Here is a 26,785-nt window from a genome sequence, read left to right on the forward strand (position 1 = left end):
TTATTATCTGACCACACATGATGGAGACACTATGTTTCCAAAGGAACTTATTTCTTAATCACCTAGGCCAGGAGCTGGCAAACCTCCATGTGAAGGTCCAGATCATAAACATCTACACTCTTATTGGTCACATACAGTCTCTGTTGCATATTCTTCAGTTGTTGTTTTGTAACAACCCTTTAAAAATCTAAAAAACATTCTTAGCTCACAGGGTGTACAAAAACAATACGACAATCAGGGAAAGGGAAAAGCAAAAGGGAGGAAAATATGCAGAGGAAAGAGCATGATAATATGCCTGGCCGTGAGCCCCAGGACGCCTGGGTTCTCCTCCCTGATTTGCCACTGAGTTGGTGAGTTATTTCACCTTACTGAATGAGTCTCTTCATGTAACAGATGGGGAGCAGAGACAAAATGATCTGTATGATACCTAACAATTTGACAATCCTATGGCTCTAAATTAAACTCTAAACAAAAAGATGGATATTTTCTCTTTATTTCATTGTACGTTTCCCTGTGCTTACTGGCAATGTTCATGACTTAGCAGCATCTGAGAAAGCCATTCTTCTAGAAACACCCAAGAAAGGGATTTGGATACTCTTGAAGACTTCTACAAAGAATGGTACACACAGAGAATTGTGTGCAATGTCTACCTGAGGTATTATTCAGTTGCTGTGACTGCAATGGGCAACCAAATGGATGAGCAGGTAGGAGGAAAAGGACACAATACTGAAAACCTTGTGAAAAGTAATGCAATGGACTATTTATTATAGTTTCAAAAGCATTCTTTAAGCAGTTTGCATTTAGAACATTCACTCTCTACATATGTCTGTCTGTCTATCTCAAAACATCTAAAAATTAATATGTATTTAAGAAGGTTTTAAAGACGTATTTGGAGGAGGATGTGGCTCAGGTTTCCCTGGAAGGGGTTATAAATTGGGGGAGCAGCACTGCGAGGGGTGATATGGGAGTCGAAGGTCACAATCAACACACCACATTCCCCTGTGCTTTAGTCTAATGCTGAAGCCATTTTCATAGTGTGGTAATGTCTAAGAGAAATACTCTGCTTCTGAGATGCACGGTCATTTCAAATTTCTTTTCTCCTTTCGATATGTTGAGAACAAAACCTTAAAAAAGAAACACAATCTTACTTTTAAATTATCAACTGGGAAAGAAGACTCTTCATCCATTATGGCAAATAAAGTATGTTAAGCTCCTGCAACACTAACCAAATCCCAAAATGCCCTCTCTATTTTAATCTAAAGCAGATACGTTTGCTTTGTAAAAGAGGTATGCCGAGTAACTGATATTTTAATCTTTGGAGGTTTTGCATTAGAGCCATGTAACTATGAGTGCCCCCACACTCAGTGTCCCCATGTCATAGAGTCAGAGTATGTCACCCAATACTTTTTGGGACTGAAGTTACAAAAAGCAAAAGACACACTCTAGTAGGGGAGCACAAAAGACCTGTAAACCAAACTGTGAACCCCATTGCACAGTCCTCTGCGCTTAGACATTAATGAAAGTCCTGAAACTAAAATTCAGACAGTATCAGCTAACAGGGGACCAAAGTTTGCACCTGATTTCGTTTAAAGCATTCAGGGGGGCCCTCTGGGTTGGAGAAGTGATTATGAGGAAGGCTCACTCCTTACTTGGTACCACTATTTGTAGCAGAATTTGGTTCCCCAATCCCCCATTTTTGCACAGGACTTGATTCCTACATCTGTTTTGTCCTTCCACACAGTATTAAAATTTGTTGATGTGTCTTTGTTGTAAAATCTGTTCCTGTGTCTTTCTCTCATCAGACTTAAACAGTTGGTGGTGGTGGGATGTCTGCCTCACCCATCACTGCCAGGCACAATGCTTGGCTGACACTCAATAATGTTTCTTACAATGTCACTAGCATTTAACACTTGACATTCTCCCTTTGAAGGGAAATAGTCTTAACAAATGGTGGGAGCTTCTATTCTATACAAATCTGTGGGCCCTGACAAAATAGGAAGGATAGAAAATCTGAGGCATGACAGTAGCTGCCATATTTCTTCCTCAGAGAAAGAATGTGTGTGATGGTTTGAATTAGGTACCCCGATTTAGACATGTTCTTGATCTGCATTCCTGTGGGTGTGAATCCATTGTAAACAGGCTCTCTTGAAGATGATATTTCAGTTAAAAGATAAGGAAAGGGATAAATACAAATTATGGATAAGGGGAAGAAAAAGGCTATACTTTTATTGAGCAAATACTGTTGGCCAAGCATTACTCTACATATTCTACATGTTTTATTTCATTTAATCTTCACAATTGCCTTTAGGGAAATTTTATAAGCAAGGAAACTGAATCTTGGGAAGGTTAAGATTATATTATGAGCAATTTGTGGCATCAGGACAATGACAATAATGAGTAAAATAATGACAAGGGTGATAATTGATATTGGGGGGTATGTCTGGCACTCATAAGCCTTACACATATTATCTAATCAATCCTCCTAAAAATCTGAAAAGATTTATTAACCCCATTTTACAGATAATCAAATGGAGAATTAATGAGATTAAATAACTTACCAAGGTCAACAATTTAGGGAAGAGAGGGATTTGAAACCTTATTTGATATTAAGCATGGGTTTATTTAACTATACTATGCCTTTGAGGCTGAATCCTAAGTACTTCTGGGCTTTATTCACTATTTACTGTACAAAGCTACCCTTTAGTTCCAATTCACTAACTTTTGGATATTGGAGAATCCCCTTAAAAGCCTTCCCAAAAGATTCATCCAATATGTCCACCGAGGTTGGGGCAATAGGGAAGAAACAGGGCTGAGGACTTTTCCTCTAGCATTTGGAGCTACAGGACAGTTGGCAGAAGGCTCTGCAAATCTCAGATTCAGAGAAAGGCATGCCCACTGCCTTGCCCCGCCTAGAGTCTGTAATGCTTGCATTTGAGAATTGAAAATCATCAAAAAATTATTGTCTCTGTGGACTCATCCCCATTTCTATCTGCTTCTTTTCTTCCACTTTTAGTGGAAAGTTTTGTCCAAACTCACCGTCTCCCATCTCATCAGAGAAGGGGAGGCTGAAGACAGCTTCATCAATCATTCGGTTGGGAAGGTTTGTATAGAACCTTCCGACAGTGGTCTCCAGGTTGCTCAGCTGGTTCAGCACCATCATGCTGCCCTTAATCACAGGCAGGGCTGTCCGATCCAACACACCATACTTCCCAGAGTTCTGTTCGGCCAGATCTCTCAGAAAGGCCAGCTCTTTCAAACCAGTCACCCCATCTGAAATGGAAACCCAAGGGAAGACAACGTAAAACAAAATGGTTTACATCCATACCACACCTTGCCACTTACAGCAAAGAAGGGCCAAAAGATCATGCAAGATACATGGATACTGGTTTCCACTGAGGAACAAAGCCAGGGAATGGTCTTTCCTCAGTCGAGAGGGGATTCTTCAACAGGCAAAGATGAAAAACACATGATAAAATAAAGGGACCCTGTTAGGCAAGGATGTGTTCCCTCCTAAAAGTTTAATTATGCATTTTTAAATGATCTTTCTTCATTTAATATTCAAAAGCATAAGTAATGATTAACAAGTCCGTATTTAATTTAAATAAGTAGATGAAGTCATAAGCATTTTCAAGGAGGTTTACCATTTCATTCCTTACTTCTCTGCCTGTAAAACACTTTCCAAATTTTCATGCAACTAAATGAAAGAAATTATGGGTTGCATTTAGTAAGACCCCCAAACCCTGTTTCTTTAAGTTCATTTTAATTACAAATAGTTTTATGCTTGATATTGTTAGGATAATAATTGGATTTGATTTACTTAACATATATTTTTTACATTTAGAGGGTCTTAAAACTTTGTAAAAGATTTAGACATACTGGGATGTATTGTTCTGCAACATCTGTAATCTATAGCACAAAAATAAATTTAATAAACTTTTTTTTAAAAGTTTGCTATTGTTGGAACTCAGTCAAAAGGATTGGTAATTAATCACACATGGGTACCACTGTAAACAAAGTCAAATGATTTCAGTCACTACTGAGGTTCTACCAATGTGTTTCAAAAAGATTTTGCCTCATGCTCTTGATGATTGATAGCCAATATGAATCATTAAAAAGAATCTGAAGCTTCCATGGTTCACCTACTGTACGCGTCTTTATCATTTCCAAATAGGAAGCGCACACACTGCTAGTTTTAGAAATCCATTTCTCAAGTAGTAGTAGGATCTAATAGATATACTTTCTTCCTTAAAACATTGCATTGAAATAACATGGGTTTTCCTCCACTCATGTAATACTACAGGAAAGGAACTACTACCCGTACCAAATTAAGTCAGAATCAGATTATTATTCTTTCAGTGCATATGGATGCAATGAAATTAGATGGGAGATATGATGCAATAAAACAAGATGGAGGAGGAGTATGCGCCAGAGTGAATGACAAATACAAAAAGCATGACTCATCCCTGACCTTACACCATTGAGAAGCTCACAGAAACTAATAACAAATGGAGACAATTTAATACAATAAATATAGTTCCTTTCTTTATCATGTGTTGCTTGGCTCTCTCAAAATATAAAAGTGACAAAGAAGAACATTGTGGGATGGAAGGTTGTCAACATTGGCTATGTCGTGAAACTCCATCATGATATGCTACAGATGGGTGGCAATCAGTAGGCTGACAGGTAAGGGTGCTGGATTATTCTACTGTCAATATGGTTGTACTGGGAACTACATATCCCAGAATCTCCTTCTCTGTAAATTTCCAGGTTAAAGTTTGCCGAAAGTAAAATGGTGTGAGATTCGGGAGGCAAAGGGAAGCAGCAGTCACTATGCTCTGATGGTTGTGATTAATGAGAAGTGTTGAGAGACAACACACATATGTATCAAAGGGTTCTGTTTTATCCCACTCTTCCCTCATTCATGTGCAGCTCTCTTTCCCAACTGCTGACATGCTTACCAACAGCAACCCCAGCCACCACCCCCATCACCGACACCTCACTAAGAACTCACAAGGGCAGCAACCTTGGAGAGCCTGCAAGCTTTTACGGACTTCTATGCCTCCTGCATGGTCCCTACTCCCACAGCATGATGTTCTTATCTTCTAGACTCCCTTGCAAGCTCCAAGTTGTTCACCCTTGCCAGAGTTGTGGACTAAACTTTCTCAGAGTTGTCAACTCCCCTTTTTGGACATTTACATCCCCAGCTTCTCCCACAATAGTGTAAAGTCTTATTCTGTAGTATAAAGAAATAATAGATTCTTTATTCCAAAATTCTCATAGGCATTCTGCTTCCTTATTTGAATCTTAACTGATGGAGTAAAGGAAGGGGTCTACCCTAATGAACAATGCTCAGCGATGGTATTTGGAGACAGAGAGAAAACTGGCAGTGAGGGAGTGTATTTGGCAAGATAAAAAGGAGAAAGGGAAGAGATAAGGATGATTAGAGGGAAATAACTAGAGGTTTTTAAGCATGGAATTAACAAAGGCCTAACAAGTATATTAAGGGCCTCTGGTGGGAGGATTTAGGACCAGAGAAGGGATGAGAGATGGCAAGCCAGGAAGCTTCTTTACTGAAGCTGTATCTGGGAGGACCCTCAAATGAGCTGGAAAAGGAGCAGCGATCACATCCTCTTGGCTCTCCTTGCTCCTCTGCTATAGGATTTAAGTCGTCTGCCTTGTCAATCGATCTTCCTCACTTGAAGACAGGCACTTTGTTTAACACAGCTCTAAAGCCCCAGTCCATTAAGGGCAGCTTGTAGGTGCTTAATAAAATTTCTTTTCCTCCCTCACTTCTCCCCTCCCTCTTTTTCCTTCCTTCCTCCCTCCCATGAGTAAAAGAAGCTAAACTATAGGAGAAAAGAGCCACAGGCAACCAGAAACGATACTTAATAGTATGTGCCATCAGTGAAAACAGGAGCCCTTGGCCACCTCAGTTGTGCTCAACTGTGTGTTCAGAATTCAAATAAAAAGTAAGACACAGTTCATGCTGAGAAGCTCATGTTCTTTTGGAAAGTGGAGAGAGAAGGAAGGGAGAATAATACAGGAACACATCACTACGGTATAATGGGAAACAAGCTTAAGAGAAGTAAGCACACGACACGGGGACCTGGAGGACAGATAGGTGAGCTGCCCTGGCCCAGAGCTGGTGGAGAAGCTCCTCCGCCTCTGAGGTGTGTGCTGTCTGACATGCAAGCACACAGGCAACCGTTCACTCATTCGGCTGGATTTCAGAGTCTAGGTCAAAAACTTTAAACTTGTCATATTTTGTTTATTTATTGTCTGAAAGTCTATGAAACAGATTTAACTATTCTCATTTAAAGAGAATAATAACTTGCCAATAGCCACATGGCTAGGGAATGGAGACTGGATTGCTGGACTGATCAGAGCCTGTGTTCTTCCTTCCGTGTGTGGTCCACAGAACATCTGGAAAAGAACTGTCCTGGCCAAAACCCAGATCCCTGGACCCCACCTGAGAGGGTCTAAATAAGAATCTGAGGGCCGTATCTGGGGATCTGCATTTTAAAAGTTCCCCATGCGACCCCTAGCACATTATAATATGAGAACCATTGTCCCTAACACCACACAGTTCTCTGAGGATATTTGGAAGTGGAGAAGAGAAATAAAAGACCCACAAGCCAAGGGCTGTTGGATCAAGACAAGCCCTCTTAAAAACAAGAGAATACAGACACTTTGAATACTGAGGCCAAGAGGCCCGAAGAAGAAGATGCTGTGGAAGATGAGCACAGCGTTAGCAAGTGGGAGACATACAGGAAAGAGGCTAGAAGATTGGGCTGTGCTCAGATTGGAGGGCAAGTAGGAGAGCAGAAGGAGAGAAAATTAGTATTTCCTTAAATTTGTCAGTTTACTAAGCCCTTTCACACACACTACCTCATTTGACAGGAAGAAAATCAACTACCACCATTTAATGACTACTCAGCGAGTGCCAGGCACTGTCCTGGGCGATTGCTATACATTAAACCTAATCCTCAAAACAACCCCGTAAATTAGATAATTCTTATCTCCATTTTTTCAGCTAAGGAAGACAAGGCAGAGAAAGTGGCAGAAGCAGGTGTCAGGTGACGATTCTGTATGGAAGTGTGATATTTGCAGTCTTGGGTATACCAAAGAATGCAGGCAATGGTGCATGGCTTCCTGTAGCTTAAACCAATGAGATAAATTAAGAACCTCCATACAGCATCAAATCCTTAGATAATCCTAGAATATGAAGGAGAACTGATAAAGATTGAGCCGTCCAAAATCCTCTGCAAGACGACATACCTGGAGAAGGTTTAGAAACGAGTAGCGGCTGGAGAGAGCCAAAGAGAAAGGAACATCCTAACACATGCCTTGAATATCAACAATTAGCTAGAGAAAGCTGCTCTTGGGAAGGAAGCTGCTTGGCTGCCTCTTCTCATACATTTCATCAAAGCACACCACGATGTTTCTTTATTTCAAAGCAGCATACACTTAGAGAAAACTTTCATCTGGGAGAAAAAATCGCAAACCACTACCTACCGTTCATGAGGGCATAGGTGAGAATCATTACGGAGTTGTTTAGAAAGGTATTTTCTTCATTGATGATGCGGAGAGTAGCTTTTTTATCTTCTTCAGAAGAATCCTTTGATGTAATGCCAGCTGACAGGTAAATTATAACCATGTCTGTATCTAGACAAAAATATACAAATTGAACTGTACATGGAGGTTCTAGCTAAAGGCAACAAGCATTCAGTATCTTTCTCATTTCCCCTGGATTCTCCCACCTCGAGGACCTGCATGGCCCACTGTTTCTACTTCTCCCATTAATGCAGTGGCTTTCATCTCCCAGTCTCCGTTTCTCTTCCATCTGCCCTTTGTAGATGACAGGCCCCGTTTCTCTGGTAACAGGTAAAGAGATGTTCCCAGTAAAGTTACCAGATAAAGGAAGGTGATGGCTCTAGGCACCTAGAGTTGGGATAATTTAACAGTCGCAAATGGAAATCTTTCTTGCTTTTGAAATGGGAAGATTTAACCTTTCCTCGGTGACTCAAGATTACCACTATCAGCATCCATTTTTGGACTAGGTTTTAAATATTTCTTCCAGGGGCCCTTGAGACATATAAGATTATTTGTCCCATACCAAAAATCTCTAGTTACATTTTCATTTTTAAAAACTCACCAGTATAATATAGTGGTAAGATTATGGACACCGGATCCAGATCCCGTGTTCTTTATAAGCTGTGTCTGGGCAATTTAGGTAAATATCTTAACCTCTCTACACCTAAATTTCCTTACCAATAAAATGGGGATAATGATAGTACTTATACTTTGTCTAAATAAAAGGGTAATTGTCAAAAGAGGGTAAAAGAGAAAAAGAAATAAACCTCAACAAACACAAAACAAATCTTTAACTCAAGATTAAAACTCTTTTCCAAATAGGGCCGATGGGAAGAATAATTGAGAAGTAATTTTCGCTCAGTGTGAAGAACTATCTGCCAAGTGGACCTACTCAAAAATAAGAATGGTGAATTTCCTACCACTAAATCCTTTAAAACAGAGACCGAATGACAGCTTTCATAAAGGGGGAGAAGGCAAGAGAGCTACAATTTTACACTACCTTTCTAATCTGAGATTTTCTATATATTTTTAGGACACATAAAAGTTTATCTTTTTTATTGAGCAATAAACATTTCTGTCATATGTCTTCATATTTTGGTCACTTCCTACTTTTGTCATTTAACTGATGGTTGCTTTAAAGTTAGTGTGGTAGGCAACCTCCAAGTTAACCCCCGAATAATCCCATCTTCTGGTAGTCACATCCTGGTGAACTCGCCTCCCCTTCGGTGTAGACTGGCGTTTTGCTTTCAGTGAATAGAATGAATAGAGGTGATGGGATGTCAAGACCAATTAATAGGTTGCTAAAGGATCGTGGTTTCTGCTTTGGGTGCCCCCTCACTTCGTGGGAAGCCAGCTACCATAGCGTGAGCTGTCCTATGGAGAGGCAAAGAGCCGAGGCCCTTGGGACTGAATCCCACCAGGAACCATGCAAATGGGCTTCGAGGTGGATCACCCCCAAACCCTGAGATGCCAGCAGCCCTGGCCAACAGTTGAGAGACCTTGAGCCAGAGGCACCCAGCTATGCTGTACCCAGATTCCTGATCTACAGAAACTGTAAGATAATAAAAGTTTATTATTTAAGCTACTAAGTATTGGGGTGATTTGCTATGCAGTCACCCTTCTACAAACCATCCTAACAATGAAGAAGATAGAATGCTTGAATTTCTTTGTTTTTAAATTTCCATTTTAGACTTTGAAGAAAACTTTACTGTTCAGAATTGAATAGTCAATTTATGTCTTATCAATGCTGTAGACAATGGAATTGAATTGAATAAAATTTGACTCAAAAAAAAATGCATGCAGAATTTCTCTCTCTTGGTTAATGCTAAGGTTTAATATCCAAGCAAGTTTTAAAGCCAATTTTGATGCTTGAAAAATTCTCTAAATGATGAACACTAACCGCGAATTTAAATCGCAATATTCAGTCATCAGGGACTTAGGAAATAAATACCGATACAAAAATAAAAATCCATACACTTAGGAATTTTCTTAAATTAGGTGCCAATATTTTTCAATGTTGTAAATAAACTCATGTAAATTTCATTAGGACCCTAAACCTCATTTTAGGCTAAGCTGGAAAAAAAAATACTGCTTGACTCCCCATTGAAGGGACTACAGATACACCATGAGGCTTGTCTATAGTGTGAGAGAAACTATCATATATAATCCCCCCACTGTGTGAAAACTCCTGGATATACCTATAAGATTGGTCTAAAAGGGAACTCTGAGTTTCCTCATTGAGTCTTATGATTCTAATTATTCTATTACTGAAAGTTGATTTTGACTTATCCAAAAGGGAGATTATCCTGGGTGAGTTGGATTATAATCAGGTAAGCCCTTGACAGGAGGGCCCAAGCCTTCTGTGAAGTCAGAGACTTGATGCAGAAGAGACGCTCTCCTGCTGGCCCCGAACAAGTGAGCAAACGTGAATCTACCGTGGCAAGGAAATGAATTCTGTCAGCTACCATGTGAGCTCATGGAAGATGCTGAGCCTCAGATGAGATCCCAGATCTGGCTGACATCCAGACCACGGCCCAGGAAGACCCCAAACAGAGGACCCAGTTAAGCTGCAACTGGACTCCTGACCCATGGAAACTGTGAGATGAAAAATGGGTGTTTTCTTAGGCTGCTAAATTGATGGTAATTTGTTATACAGCATAAGAAAGCTAATACACTACTATAGTTAGTTGGTATAATCATAGCAGTTTCCTTTTTTTTTTTTTTTTTTTTTTTTTGAGGTTTCACCATGTGCCAGGCACTGGGCTTTAGCTTTATCAAAGCTGTTTCATTTTTAATGCAGAGACATTAAAGAGCTTGCAAATGAATTCTTTAAATTTAACAATAAGATACATTAATTTTCTCAAAAAAAAAAAAAAGCAAAAACTAACGTTTTCAAATATGAAAGGGAAAAATGACAGATTCCTTTCAGTAGTTTCAAAGCATGAGTTTCATTTCAAATATCCTTTCCTTTAGCCTGCATCCCAGTTCCAGATTTTCTTTAACACATGAAAATTGAATTAGAGTGCTTTTGTACATTTGAAGGGCCATGCTCATCTAAATGACAGCTGGTTAGAAGAAGGAAGGATCAAGGAAAGAATTCCTGAGTGCAAATGCACATGGGCAGACATCAGCTCCCAGTCAATGAGGAGGCCAGGCTGACAATTAACATGAAAAAGGATATGGATAGTCCCTGGGGAAAGAATTGGGGATATGTTCTTAATAAAGGGGCAGGAAGGAAGAAGAGGAGGTTCTGGGAGTGAAGAGTACTTTTGATTGGAAAAAATGAGAAACTCTAGCAAGATCCTAGTATTAGATGATCACTACAACAATACATTAAAATTTCATCCCTAATCATTTTTTTTAAAATCCCTCTTAACATAGTTGTGTCATCAATTTACAATATATGTCTCGCACTATCTTTATGATGTTTATAAGTCCTATGAGACGATGCACTTACTGGCTTGGGACTTTGTGTTATTGTTTGTGTTTCGAATCAGTTGAAATGCTTTTTGAAATCCCACGGCGTGCTGGGTAGGACTGTCTGAAGACTTGATGTTGCTAACGAAGGTGGACATTTTCCTTTTTGTCTCACTGGTAGCTGGAGACAGGAACGTCTTATAGCACTGGTCCAGGGAGCAAGTCCTGACGGTGTCTGCCACAGTCAGTACAGAAATCTTGAGAAAAGAAAGAAAACCTTGTTAATCTATTATTTAAAAGCTCTTAAATGTTCCAGAAAAGCCCAAAGAATGAAAAGGCCTACAGAACAGGTTTGGGGAGTTTAAAAATAAATGCCGGAGGCATAAAACTATCAAATTTGAAGAGGATTAGTAAGAATTGGTAAGAGAAAAACAACAATAGCAAACTGGCGTTTGGTTTTTGCTGCAAGATGAACATAGATAACGCTAAAAAATAACAACAACAATAAGCATTTCATGCTGAGAATAATCTCAGCAAATTTTTCAAACTTGGGGTGGGGACAGGACTATGGTTTACGATACTAGGTTAATGAGTAAAACCTTTGGAGTTGGAAAGTCAAAATGATGAAGCAGAAAATTTACACAAGCAGTAGATTATCATTAGCTATAAACACACCTATCTGAGGTGTCCTGGAGATTAATAAACCTTAAGCATCCTTTCCTTCTCCCTCACTTCCCATCAATCTCGAGATAAAGTTCAGCCATCCACCAAGTGAAATCCAAATCCCTGGCCCTTCTCCTCCTCAGCAAATTGCCAGTGGGAAAGTCACAGCTAATCAGAGGCGGCCTCAGCAGAAGCCACAGAGAAAGTGCGAGACTCAGTGTGGCAGTGGTGGTGATTAGGAGAAATTTTTGGACCCAGGGTTGGCAACTGCTTTTTCAAATATTAGAATAAAAACTACTCCACTCTCTTTTCCCAATTTTAAAGACAGATTTAAAAGAAGAAGAAGAAAATTATACCATAAAATATTAAATGCTTTATAAAAAGGCATTCGGGGAGTCCCCAACACCACAGGGTCACTGTGGTCACCTTATCGTGTTCATCGATGGCGCTGAGGATGACCTGGGCAGCGTCCTTGGCGATCTGGAGCTGGGTGTCTGTGACGGAAGCCCCGTGGTCCAGGATCACCACTATGTGCTTCGACTGTGGCCGGACTGTGGAGACGTAGATGGGTCTAGAGGAGAGAGAAGTTCTCTGGGGTTAGCGCTGGTTTAGGTAGAGGACTTTGACTCAACGCTGCTGTGAATACTAACAAGGTGTGGGCATGTGACTTTTTCCAGGGACAGCACAGGGATGGAGATATCAGCATGGAAGAAGAAACTATATTGGTGCATTGAAAACAACACCTCAGGATGACAGAGTATGTCTTCTAAAGACTAAAGCAATTGGAGAAAGCTTCTAAGAAAGAAACCTCTTGGGATGCTGACTCTTTGGCACACTAGAAAGTCAACCTTCTCTGCTGTACCTGGCGAATGCTAATCAATGTTACCCCACCATACTGCTACAGGAAAGTAACTTGCGGTCTCTTGGATTCCCCTGCTGGGTGAGTGCTGGGTCCTCCTGTGCAGATCTACAGAGCAGGGGTTTGCTAAGAGCAAGGCAGCCTATAACCTGTAAGCGTGCTGAGCAGCTTTGCAAAGCAAGTTTAGTTTATCTCTCTCCAGACAAAGGCTCCCACTAAGGTGGCCTTTTCCTTTCTGTACTGAAGTAATTCCTAATTCACACAGGTTAGCCACCAAAAGGCTCCTTAAATAAGAGTATTTAAAACTGTCATCAAATTTTGTCCAAGCCTGCAGTAGCCACTCTTCTTGCCAGGTTTTTGTTTGGCAACATTAAGGAAGGGGGTGGGAGGAGAGCCCAAAGGAGAAGTGCCTCCCATCAAAGCAGCCTTCTGCAAATGTGTGGTGCAGGGTTTGTGAGAAGAGGTTTAATGAGGTCCTATTCACAGTTTTAAAGCTGGAACAAATTAGGGGGAGCTTAAGAAAGCAAATCAGCCTTGAGAGAATGCTCTCCCTTATTGAACCCCTAAGACACAAGATTTTTCTGTGAAATGTTAGATGCTCGTTAAGTCATGAAAACCTGGGCACAAATTAAGAAATGTAGGCAAAATACCAAAAAAATAAATAAATAAATAAATAAAAAATCAAAATCTGGCTGAGTTTACACTAATTATTCTCAAGCCAAAAGCCATGTACTAATACTAAAGTACCACTGTTTTTTTTTTTTTTTCCCCTCCACTAGTCAATACCATTGAGCCAGCAGAAAAATGGGATAAAAAGAATCCAGGAGAGATGGCTTAGAAATAAAAGAGGGAAAAGAAAAGGAAATGTGACCATTCATAAAAGACAACTAGGTCAAATATTTAACTTTTTCAGTCCTTTAAAGTCACCATAAGCTATGTAAGAAGATTTTCTTTAAAATGATGCACTTCCTTCTTTCCAACTCAACTCACTATATGAAAACAGAACATGCATCAGCATTATCATAATATAGCATCAAATCTGCTTTGGTGGGAGATGTAAGAGGGACATTAAATGTTGATCCTCACAGTACTACTGGTACAAACCAGCTCCTTTCTCATGTTTGCTATGCTCTGAAATCTGCTCCACAACTTCAAAGGGATGTAACGAACTTGCAAAGGAATCAGAGGAAAGCAGATAGGACAAATAAAGAAATGTGAATGCAACCAATGAGGAGATGGATGCAGATTACTTAGCCAAGAGAGGAGATGCTAGAGAGTTGACTTAACACAGATTTAGGGTGGAGATTTATATAAAAATCTTCCCAGTTGTTTGGTGTAGGTGAGTGCTGATTTGTGAGTGCTATTCCTTTTGGACCGTACTCATTGAAAGAAGCATGGCATTTAAATCCATCTTTTTAGAAGCAAATTAAGTAGCTGGCTCATGCCGTCTTTTGTTCTCATGACAGACAAGCCTAAGTATAACCCAAAGGATCATGACTAGTTCAGTATCGAAGACACCCAAGTCTCCACCAGGATGCCTAGGGAGGGAACTGAGGAAACCCCACGCAAACAATAAAGGTGACTCTCTGTGAAAAGCACAGAAATATTTTCCCTGGGGAAATCCTAGATACAATTGCAAGTAAAGGTGAAGGAAAGCTACAGTGATGGCTAGTTTAGACACCAACTAAAGGCATAGAAGATGGGTACTTTCGCACTTGCTTCAGATGTTCTGGCATTCAACGTCAGACACTACTGCAAAAAGGAAACTGTCAGGATCAACAGGAAACTCACTTTGCCTAGGGAGTTCTATAAATGATGAAACTTGCCATGGAAATTATCTCACCATTATGGCTTTTCTGGCCAAGTGATTACAATCTCCAGTTATTTCCATGAGAAAAGCAGGATGCCAGTGATCCTTAATCTGATGCTTTCTGGACAACTCTACAATTTCTAAGCTAGCTGAGATTTGCATGTAAATTTCAAAACTCTGGCCAAGCACATAATCATAGAAAGGGAAGTTGAGAATCACAAACTCTCCTCCGAGATGTGCTATAAAGTCTTCCAAAGCTGTAACTATAGAGAAGATACCATCGTATGTCTCAAGAAAGATGTCCAAAGCTCAAAACAATTTAGGTGCTTCAAACAATTTCTTTAGTAAACACCTTGATTTATTTGGCTTGTTTACATAGTTCTAGAAAAGCATTGGACTTTATCACTTGTCCTGCCCTAGCATTTCCACATCCACATAAGATAAATGGTGAAATCATTTCAAAACAAGGTAAATTCAAGTTTCTGAATACACAGTTTAGAGACAGCTGTGTGTGCAAATGAGTCTGCATTTCATCCTGATCACTCTCGAGCAACTATCAAAACTTTAGCAAGAAAGTCAACGTACCTACTGCGATGCTCATAGCTGCCCTTACACCGGAACTTGTGTGCTGGGAAGACAGTGAAAATTCCTTCTTCTGAACTGAAATACTGCCATTTGATTCCGGGGTTGGATTTCAAGTTGTCTGCAAGAACTGGAGGAGTGGACAAGATTGAAAACATAACCAACAAATCCACAGGTGCACGTAGGTACTGCTCCTAAGGCATCTATTTGCATGAACTGCTTGTAGCATAAAGAAATCCTACTAAATATAAGGTCATAATTTTTCTATTAAACATTTTTTGTTCCTTAAAAAAATGCTCCATGAATAGAAAATATAAGGTCTGAGTCAGGTGAAGCTATGCTTAACATTATCTGGTGGCACTTACTCTATGTCCTGCATTATTTTTTCAGCTTGAGTGATGCATTTGCATTAATCCATCCCCTCACCTGGCTGGTCCCTGTTGGGCCAGAGTAGACTTGCTGGCTTGGAGAACATTCTCTAAGTGTGGAAAACAGTGACATTAATAGGCATAGTGTTCAGAGGGACCGGTGGGGCCTTGCCTTCGCTTGCCTCACTTCACAATGAGGGAAACTGAGTACATGGTACTTGAAATGCCAGACCCACGATAACTCAGTAACAGCTATTACCTACGTAATGATTCCTAGGTGCCAGTGGCTGAGATGAAGCTCATTTAATCCTCACAACCCTAGGATGTAGGTGGTATTATCATCAACACCTGGAGTTGAGAAAATATGCTTAGAGAACTTAAGCAATTTGTCTAAGGCCTCACACCTGGCACGGTACATGCTGTACTTTCGCCCTTTCTATATATCCCGTGTCCCTTCCATTTATCTGCATCTGCCACAGCCTCAGCTCAAGGGCCAGCCATCTCATTTTGTGCAATCCTCTCTGTGCCGATTTGAATGTATTATGTCCCCCAGAAAAAGCCATATTCTTTGATGCAATCTTGTGGGGCAGACATAATAGTGGGGATTAAGTTGGAACGTTTGGATTAGGGTGTTTGCATGGAGATGCGCCCCACCCAACTGTAGATGATAACTGATGGGATATTTCCATGGAGGCGTGGCCCCACACATTCAGGGTGGGCCTTGATCAGTGGAGCCATATAAATGAGCTGACTCAAAAAGAAGGAACTCAGTGCAGCTGTGAGTGACGTTTTGAAGAAGAGCAAGCTTGCTAGAGAGGAACGTCCTGGGAGAAAGCCGTTTTGAAACCAGAACTTTGGAGCAGATGCCAGCCACGTGCCTTCCCAGCTATCAGAGGTCTTCCGGACGCCATTGGCCATCCTCCAGTGAAGGTGCCCGATTACTGATGTGTTACCTTGGTCACTTTATGGCCTTAAGACTGTAACTGTGTAGCCAAATAAAACCCCTTTTTATAAAAGCCAATCCATCTCTGGTGTTTTGCATTCTGCAGCATTAGCAAACTAGAACACTCTCCTACAACCTCCATAGTCTTTTTTACTCCTGCAATCAGATTTCTTCCCCTTCTCTGAGGTCTTATGCTCTTTCGCCCTATTCCACACCAATTCAGTGATTTATTACAAACTTACTATGTGTAGGATTTTGCTTGACATTCTGCAGGAAATGCAAAAATGAGCCAAAAATAAAACCAAGTTATACTGTAATAACCAATATATCACAGAATTAATATATAGATGGAAATGGAGGAGACAGCAATCTAATGGAGAGACTAAATAACAAAGGAAAGCATGAGGCATAAAGCCCCAAATGTCCACGTGGCCAAAGACCCATTTAGATAGCCGTAGGGGCTGAGATGACTCCGACAAAGATGATAATCATATACTATTGACAAAGAGCTTTCACATAGGAAATTTCGTTTCATTTTTTTTCCACAAAATCGTACCAGATATGTGACATTATTGCCATTTTGAAATTGAGGAAACTGATGTTCAAGGAAGTTATATGGCACTTTATAACATCACTATGTTTCATTTCCTTTGTAGCACTTACCATCTGAAATTACCTTGCTTATTTGCTTAATACCAGTCTCTCCCACCCTATTAGAAGTTGAGATCTATGCAAAGCAGGAACTTGGCCTTGTTCCTCTAAGGCCTAGAACAATGCATGGCACAGTGCAAGTCCAGTGAATGCTTTTTTTTCAGCATATGAATATCCACAGTTAGTAGGTGGTCAGGTCAGACCACAAACATAGCTCTTCTGACTCTAATGTGCTTTCTACCAAATCCTTTTGCCCTAAATACAAATGGTAGATTCATTACGATATTATGTTTTTGCGCCACACTTAGCATCAGAGATTAAAATTCTGAAATGGGAGAAGTCAATATCTGTCAGGTGTGGCTGGGAGCCACACTATAACCTACACCATCATTGTCAGGCCAGGGCTGATGGTTCTCTAGGACGTCAGATGGTGCCACACTTAATCATGTGCTTTTCTCTCTTCCCCTGGACTACTGTGAACTCTATGCAAGCAAGAAACTCATCTAGGCTGTCTCCTTAGTTCCAGTACAGTAACTGGTCTGTCTCAGTGACTCATTCTATTAACTGAATGGAATTCCTATTTGGGACAGGCAGGCCATGCTACAGGCACAAAACACCACTGTCTTTAGTTCACTGTAGTTGCATCAACTGTTACCCTAATTGCCCACCTGGCTTTGATCAACTCTTCTTCATCTGTTCTTGGCCTACCACGTAAAGACAACTAGTTTGTGGGATGGGAGTAAAGAGATCAAAAAGATCAAATTCTTACCTGCAAAAGACTGAGAGACTAATTGAGGGAAATTGGAAATACACACTGGACCTTTTAATAATTATCACAGTATCTGACTAAGAGCTTGGATGAAGCACAGAGAAGGGCTATGGAAATTCAAAGATAGGAAAGATCTACCTGATGTTCTATAGAGGTGGAGGACAAGTACTGAATGAGTATCTACAATCTATACTAGGTGCTATGCAAGGTGCCTTGTACAGGCTTCAGTGGAATTTTTTCACCATTTGAGTGTAACTTGACAACAAAACCACGTCCCAAGATGCAACCAATGTCCAAGGGCAGGAGAGTAAGGTCAGTCCAGGAAATTGTGACTTAGTAAGATGAGAGGCCAGAGGCCAAGTTCTTCTCCATAATTCATCAATATGTATCTAGGTGCATGTCATTTGCTGTTGTCCTGTACAGGGCAGAACACAGAGTGAAGATCTTTTTGGATCCTTTCCCTTTCTCAGTCTGAGGGAGGCTCACCATTTTTAAGTTTGATTTACTTTGCAGAGGTCTTTCTGCTATTAGCAATGTGCTTTCTAAGGTCTGTCTTTTTGAGTCATGGTAAATATTTTGATTCTTTTCCAAAAATCAAGAAATATGACAGTAACTAAAATATGTGATGGATGTTAAAATGCCAGTTTCTTCTTTATTCCTGGCAGATACAAAAGTAATGATGAAAACAACAGTCAATAGACCTCCAACTTTATGCTGATCATTAACAATAACTTACAAAGGAGAAAATGCTGGGACCACATAGTGGTGTTTTTGTCAACCTGCCCATATTCAGGAACACAGGCCCAGGGCCAGGCAGCAGATACCTGGCGACAAGGATTAATCAAGCAAAATTTAGAATGTACTCCAGCAAACATTTACCAGGCATTTGTATGTGCCAAACCTTGTGGTAACACGTACACATATGTCATTTAGTTCTCACCTGTACAAACAAATCTATTAACATGCATTGAGGTTACAGGGGTTTAAAGGAAATTAGAACGGGTGAACCACACAGGCTTGCAGGACCACTTTAGAATTCCCATTCATTCTCTACTCCTTAATGGTTCACATGCCCAGGCATCTGCACAGAAACTCTCTTTTAGTTTGTCTCAGGGGTCAGCAAACTTCTTCTGTAAAGGGCCAGAGAGTAAATATTTTCAGCTTTGAGGGTCACATGGTCTCTGTCACAACTACTCAACTTAGCCGCTGTAGCACGAAAGCAGCCAGACACGTAAATGAATGAGTGTGGCTGTGTGCCAATAAAAGTTAATTTATAAAAATCTATGATGAGTGGATTTGGTCAGTGGTCCTCTGACATGAGTGGGTATCAAAGCCATGTAAAATATACTATATGGAGGACTTAAAGATTTTTAATGCTTTATGCCTTTAGCAATTACCCACTGGCACTGACCCCCAGCCCACCCACCCCCACCCCAGGAGCTGTAGCACGTTTTATCTTCACAATAATCCTAGGAGTAAAAGTTATTCCCAGGTTACAAGGGAGGAAACAAGCTCAGACAGGGGTTTCCTGGTGGACGAAAAGGGGACATGGGAGTCCAGCTGGCCTGTGACCACAGAGGCCATCTCCTCTCCACTCTGTCAGGCAACTTGTCCTTCTTTGAGGTCGTCACCTGGACTAAGGCCACCACACTCTCTGGTGAGACGTCTGATTGATGTCAGTGGGTGTAAACATGGAAGAGACTTTTTCTCTACCTACTCTCCTGGGGGTCTGAAGCCTTAACCTTGATCTCACATGAGCACTGTTCTCCAGGCAGCTCTGCCAGCATTGCAATAAAAAAGACAAACATTGCCTTTGGAAGTAAAGGAAAGACCAATGACCTCATTTAAAAGTAACATCTGTAACAATAAACAGGCTACAGTGAGACTATTAAAAGGGGAGCCAAGGGGATCGAGAATGTTTTAAAAATAAATCAGAATTCATACAGTGCATGTTACGTCTCACCACAAAAGATCAGGCAACATTTCCCAAATGCTCCTGCCGAAGACTCCTTTGGAATCTAATTAAATTTCATCCATTATTTGGTACTAGCAGAAAAATGACAGATATGATTGTAATGAGGACCCCAGGGCCCAGAAGTAATCTATCAATGTGGTGTGCACCCCGGGTGGGTCCCTCTTTGACCTAGATGTGGAGGCAAATGAGAGCCTTATTATCCAAGCAGGCAACTCAGAGGGGCTTATCCCATACCCCATCCACACAAGGCAGGGAGGTGTTCTGGCCACTCGATAGCTTGGGCTGGCGTCCAAACTCAGGGTCCCGCAAGCTCACTCTTTCCTCAAAAATGCTGGAAGCTGTCCAGGAAAAGAGCTGGGCGGACACTCAACCTGCTGGCCCCTGCTGCATGGCATTAAGCCTCAAGCCATTAATGGGCAGGGTCTGTATCTGACTAAATTGCTCTGCACACTTACCTCAGATGGACACCTGTAGAGGAGGCAATAAATGACTTTTCCCCACAGAAGCTTATACCTAAGCTAGAAGTTACTGTACCCTCTGAAATGCGACCTTCTACTTAGTATACCTGTTTTTTTTTTAATATTTTTTATTGTAGAACATAACATATATACATAAAAGTGATAACTTTCCAAGTGCAATTTAACAAGTAGAGAGCAAATTTCAAAGAATATTATAGGTTACAATTCCATAGTTTCAGTTATTTCCTTATTATGAAATATAACATATACACAAAAAGGTAATATCTTTCAAAGTATGATTTAATAAGTAGAGATATAGGAAATTTCCAGAGTTTTCATGAGTTATAGTACCATAGTTTCCGTTATTTTCTTATAGTGAAATCTAACGTATATACAAAAAGGTACAGCTTTCAAATTACAATTTAACAAGTAGCTATAGAACAAATTTTAAAGGATGCTATGGGTTACAGTTACACCATTTCAATTCTTTCTAACTATTCTAATACCCTACTAACAAACAAAAAGAAAATTATAGAAAGATTCAGTATTCATAACCCTTTGTTAAATTCCATCTTGTCTCTTGCTACCCCTTCCTCTAGTTCAATCACTTTCCTGATCTTCAGGGAATGTCTAGGCAGTGACCACCCTCATCTGTCCATGTTGAAAAGGGGTGTCAACTTCATAAGCATAGGGGACATAGCTAGCTGATGCTCTTGAAGAGACTATTGCCTCTGGGTTTCGGGACTTAGCTGGCACAGGAACACTCTGAAGGATTTAAGTTTCTGATGAATAAACTTAGTGAGTGAAACTTTTATAAAGTCTCAGATAGGGATCCAGGTATTCTTTAAGGTTTTGGGGACTACTGCTGACTTGGCTTATAATACTGTGGTCATTTGGCATACCTAGGTGAAGCTTGCATAGGAGTAACCTACAGGACAACCTCTTGACTCTATTTGAATTATCTTAGCCACTAAAACCTTATTTTGTTGACTTTCTTTTCGCCCTTTTGGTCAAAAAGGCATTCTCAATCCCTCAATGCCAGAGTCAGGCTCATTCCCAAAATCCAGGTCCCACGTCACCAGGAAGGCTCATTCATTGGGGGCCCTGTCCCACATTGGGGGGAGGGTGAAGAATTTATTTGCGGAGTTAGGCTTAGAGAGAGAAAGCCCATATTTGAGCAACAAAAGAGGTTCTCTGAAGCTGACTCCTAGGCATAAACACAGGTGGGCTTAGCCTCCTGTTTACAGCCGTAAGTTTCACCTGAGCAAGCCTCAATACTGGGGCCTGACTTATAAAGTAGGGGGTTTCTAAGTTCAAATAGCATATGTTATATCCATGATAATCCATCTATATCTCACACTATCATCACTTAGTTGTACAATCCTCATCACTCTCCATTTTAAACAATTCTCATGACCCAAAACATCTCGCAGCTCTTGTCAGCCCCCACTTATCTGTCCCTAGTATTTGTGTAATACTAGTATGGTATTCCTATTAATTATAGTCCCTTGTATGCAATGTGTATATTTTTCCCATGTACCCATCTGTTGTCAACTCTCTGTGCCATTTTCATACCTTAGAAGTATATCATGCAAGGACCTGTCTATATTTGTGGTGCTGATCTGTGGGAAACATGCCTTTAAAATAACCCTTTTCATTCCTATTCACCTTCAATACAGCTCTGATACTTATGATCCCATTAACAAACATTTGTCACTTCTATCCCTTACCACACCTTTGAATTCACCATCATTAACATATCTGAACATATTAGATTATCATTCCCCTCATTAGCTACTGTCTATCACTAAGTCCCCAAAATTCTTACATTATAAGACACTGATTTTATGTTGTTCAGAGAGTTCATAGAAGTGGTAACATACAATATCTCTCCTTTTGCATCTGAGTTGTTTCACTCAGAATTACATCATCAAGGCTCATCCATGTTGCCATATGTTTCAAGACCTTGTTGCTTCTTTCTGCTGCATAGTATTCCATCATATGTATACCACATTTTGTTTATCTACTCATTTGTTGAAGGATACTTGGATTGTTTCCATCTCTTGGCAGTTGTGAACAATGCTGCCATGAATATCGGTGTGCAAATGCCTGTTCGTGTCACTGCGTTCAAATCTTCTGGGTACAAGTATACTTGTTAATGGGTGAGTTTCATCTTCTCCATTCCTAGAATCTAAGATCCTGAATGGCAGGAACTATATCTCACTCATCTCTGTATCCATAAAGCAGAGATTCCCAGCTTTTTTCATACACATACACGCCCACTGAGGACTGTGAGACCATTATCTATAGCACACAGGCTGAGAAGATTTGTACTGAAGTATTATTTATCAACTGTTATTCTATACCTTTGTTTGATACATTCTAAAATCTTACCTTCCTCTATTGCCAAATCCAATAAAAAATGAAAATTGTGACTAAACAAAGAAGCAATGATCAATTTGGAGATGTTTTTTAAAACTATACACACTCCTTTCTTCCAATACCACTACAACCCAGCTTAGAAATAGATGGTAAATAAATAGATAAAAAAAGACTGCTGGTATGCTGGTCAGTTTCTGGAACTTTGGGTATCTGTGTGACATGTGAAACTCAAGAGCTAGAACTCGGCAGCTATGAATGTCAGTATGATCTCATATGGCAACTCTCAAAAAAAAAAAAAAAAGCTGAAAGAGTTCAAACTTCAATTAGAGATAAAAATGAAATGGATCTGGTTAGGACTAAGGCTAATCAGGCCAAAGGATAAATAACGATACTGATTATGTTTTAAAACCTCAACTTCTGTGAGACCAAGCGAAGAGATGTTTATTTGATACAGGATCTATATTTTCTGTAGCACACTAAATAATTTAACTTGTATGGTCAGTTTATTCAAATGCCAAAGGTACATGGAACTTTCAATAGGAAGTGAGATCTAGTAGGTATATACAGGTTAGGGTGAAATCCTGACAGATCCCAAAGTAATTTGGGCAAAGAATAAAAATGTATGTGCAGAAGGAGGAGGAAAATGGCAGATTATGAGAGACAGGGCAAAAAAAATCTCTGTGAAAAATACTAGATAAAAGAAAGAAAATGCTCCAGAATACCAGTTCCAGCGTTGCACTGGCTGGACAAGGTCTGCTAAATCTACAGGGACTGTGCACTTGGTGAAACCAGGAGTCTGTGCTCTGAAACGAGTGAGTGAGCTTGCTGGAGAACTGGCAGCCACGCCACGGTTGGGGGAAACGGGGGTTGGCGTTTGGAGACTATTAGTATAAAAACCCAAAAGCAGCAGCGAGAGCCTCACAGTGAAGCACAGCAGGAAATGCTTTCCCAAAACCCGTGGGATGCCTCAATTTCTGGTGTGGACGATAGCCTTTTGCACACCTGCAACTAATTGTCTCAGAGGTAGGAAGATGGAGGTCAGTAAAAAGGGGGATACAACCACGACCCATACAACCATCTTCCCGGTGGACTGGGAACGCTCCAGCCCTACACCACAGCCCAGAGCTGTGTCGTACAACCCAGCGTGGTGGGAAATGTTTCCCGCAACACGCCACATGCCTCAGTATCTGGCATGGATGACAGCCTTTCGTGCACCCGCAGCAAATTGTCCCAGAGCTAGGAAGGAGGATGTGCACAAAAAAAGAGGAAATTACCATGCTCCATACAGCCATCCTTTCAGCGGGCTGGGAATGCCCCTACATGGCCCCATGGCCCAGAAATTCCCTTGGTCGTGCGCTCAACTGTGACGTAGCACAGTCTTCCCTCAACAGAGACCCTAGGAGGGCATGGCTTGGAAGAGGGACCCACTCGGAAATCCCAAGGACCCTATGCCAATACCAAGGACTTGTGGGTCAGCGGCAGAGACAAACTGTGGCGAAACTGAACCGAAGGTTTAGACTCCTGCAACAGCTTTAAATCTCCAGGAACACCTGGGAGTTTTGATTATTAAAGCCATCCTCCCTTCCTAACAGCTCAGACACACACCCCACATTTAGGGCGGGCAGCACCAACTACACATGGGAACTTGGTGCACCAACTGGACCCCCACAAGATTCAGACCCCCACTCACCACAAAGACAAAGTTGGGGAGAACTTGGCTTGAGGGGAATAGATGGCTTGCGGATGCCACCTGCTGGATATTCAGAGAAAGTGTACTCCAATCAAACTGCAGATCTGACAAATTAGAGATAATTGTTTCACTAAGTCTGCATTTCATAAAAGAACCCTATCAAGATAAGCAAATTCCAAGAAGCCAAAAACAACAGAAAATTTTAAAGCATATGAAGAAACCAGAAGATATAGACAATCCAAACCCAAACACCCAAATCAAAAGATCAGAAGAGACAGAGTACTTGGAGCAATAAATCAAAGAACTAAAAACAAATAATGAGAGCATGGCACAGGATATAAAGGACACGAAGATGACCCTAGAAGAGCATAAAGAAGAAATGGCAAGAGTAAATAAAAAAAATAGACGATCTTATGGAAATAGAAGAGACTGTCGACCAAATTAAAAAGATTCTGGATACTCAAAGTACAAGACTAGAGGAAGCTGAACAGTGAATCAGCGTCCTTGAAGAGAACAGAGTGGAAAATGAAAGAACAAAAGAAAGAATGGGTAAAAAATTAAAAAAAATCAAAACGGACTTTAGCAATATGATGGACAATATAAAACGTGCAAATATAAGACTCATTGGTGCTCCAGAAGGGGAAGAGAAGGGTAAAGGTCTACAAAGAGTATTCAAAGAAATTGTTGGGGAAACCTTCCCAAATCCTCTAAACAACATAAATACACAAATCATAAATGCCCAATGAACTCCAAACAGAATAAATCCAAATAAACCCACTCAGAGACATATTCTGATCAGATTGTCAAATGCTGAAGAGAAGGAGCAAGTTCTGAAAGCAGCAAGAATAAAGCAAATCACCACTTACAAGGGAAACAGCATAAGACTAAGCAGTGACTACTCAGCGGCCACCATGGAGGCAAAAAGGCAGTGGTGTGACTTATTTAAAATTCTGAAGGAGAAAAATTGCCAACCAAGGATTCTTTATCCAGCAAAGCTCTCCTTCAAATTTGAGGGAGAGCTTAAATTTTTCACAAACAAATGTTGAGAGAATATGCTAACAAGAGACCTACCCTACCTGAGATATTAAAGGGAGACCTACTGTCAGAGAAACAAAGAAAGAAGAGAGGGATATGGAGAAAGGTTTAATACTAAAGAGATTCATTATGGGTATGTTAAAGGACATTAAGAGAGAGGGGGGAAAATATATCTGACAAACATAAACCAAAGGATAGAAAGGCTGATTCAAGACATCCCTTCACAGTAACAATATTGAATGTAAATGGATTAAACTCTCCAATTAAAACATACAGATTGGCAGAATGGATCAAAAAATATAAGCCATCAATATGTTGCATACAAGAGACTCATCTTAGACACAGGAACACAAAGAAATTGAAAGTGAAAGGATGGAAAAAAATATTTCATGCACGCTACAGCCATCAGAAAGCAGGAGTAGCAATATTAATCTCAGATAAAATAGACTGTAAATGCAAGGATGTTACGAGAGACAAAGAAGGCCTCTACATACTAATAAAAGAGAAAATTCAACAAGAAGAAATAACAATCATAAACGTTTACGCAACCAATCAAGGTGCCCCAAAATACATGAGACAAACATTGGCAAAACTAAAGGAAGCAATAATTGTGGGAGACTTCAACACATCACTCTCTCCTATAGACAGATCAACCAGACAGAAGACCAATAACGAAACTGAAAACCCAAACAATCTGATAAATGAATTTGAATTAACAGACATATATAGAACATTACATCCCAAATCACCAGGATATTCATTCTTCTCTAGTGCTCACAGAACTTTCTCCAGAATAGATCATATGCTGGGACATAAAATAAGCCTCAATGAATTCTAAAAAATGGAAATTATTCAAAGCACACTCTCTGATCACAATGGAATACAATTAGAAGTCAATAACCATCAGAGACTTAGAAAATTAAAAAATACCTGGAGGTTAAACAACACACTCCTAAACAAGCAGTGGGTGAAAGAAGAAATAGCAAGAGAAATTGCTAAATATATAGAGATGAATGAAAATGAGAACACAACATATCAAAACCTACGGGATGCAGCGAAAGTGGTACTTACTGAGGGGGAAATTTATAGCTCTAAATGCATACATTAAAAAGGAAGAAAGAGCTAAAATTGAAGAACTAATGGAGCAACTGAAGAAGCTAGAAAATCAACAGCAAACTCATTCTAAGCCAAGTAGAAGAAAAGAAATAATAAAGAGTAAAGCAGAAATAGATGACATAGAGAATAAGAAAACAATAGAGAGAATAAATAACACCAAAAGTTGGTTCTTTGAGAAGATCAACAAGATTGACAAGACCCTAGCTAGAATGACAAAATCAAAAAGAGAGAAGACCCAAAGAAACAAAATAATGAATGACAGAGGTGACATTACTGCAGATCCTGAAGAAATCAAAAAATTGTAAGAGGATACTATGAACAACTGTATGCCAACAAACTAGATAATGTAAAGGAAATAGACAATTTCCTAAAAATATGAACAACCTACACTGAACAAAGAAGAAATAGAAGACTTCAACCAACCAATTACAAGCAAAAATATCCCATGAGTCATCAAAAAGCTACTATCAAATA

The 26,785-nt window shown here is 40.1% G+C and overlaps 1 protein-coding gene across 2 annotated transcripts in view; it reads right to left on the minus strand.

Annotated features, from left to right (window-relative positions):
* The window catches only part of CACHD1 (cache domain containing 1), a 238,237-nt gene that overhangs the window by 45,363 nt on the left and 166,089 nt on the right, over positions 1-26,785 (minus strand). For both annotated transcript variants that reach the window (XM_037827018.1, XM_037827017.1), the window contains exons 5-9: positions 14,928-15,054; positions 12,100-12,244; positions 11,051-11,267; positions 7,516-7,665; positions 3,037-3,270 (exon numbers count right to left, since the gene is read on the minus strand). In XM_037827018.1, coding sequence (XP_037682946.1) covers positions 3,037-3,270; positions 7,516-7,665; positions 11,051-11,267; positions 12,100-12,244; positions 14,928-15,054 — 873 coding nt within the window. The remainder of the gene's footprint in view (positions 1-3,036; positions 3,271-7,515; positions 7,666-11,050; positions 11,268-12,099; positions 12,245-14,927; positions 15,055-26,785) is intronic.

Source organism: Choloepus didactylus, chromosome 2, assembly GCF_015220235.1.
Source record: "Choloepus didactylus isolate mChoDid1 chromosome 2, mChoDid1.pri, whole genome shotgun sequence".
Taxonomy (NCBI): Eukaryota; Metazoa; Chordata; class Mammalia; order Pilosa; family Megalonychidae; genus Choloepus; species Choloepus didactylus.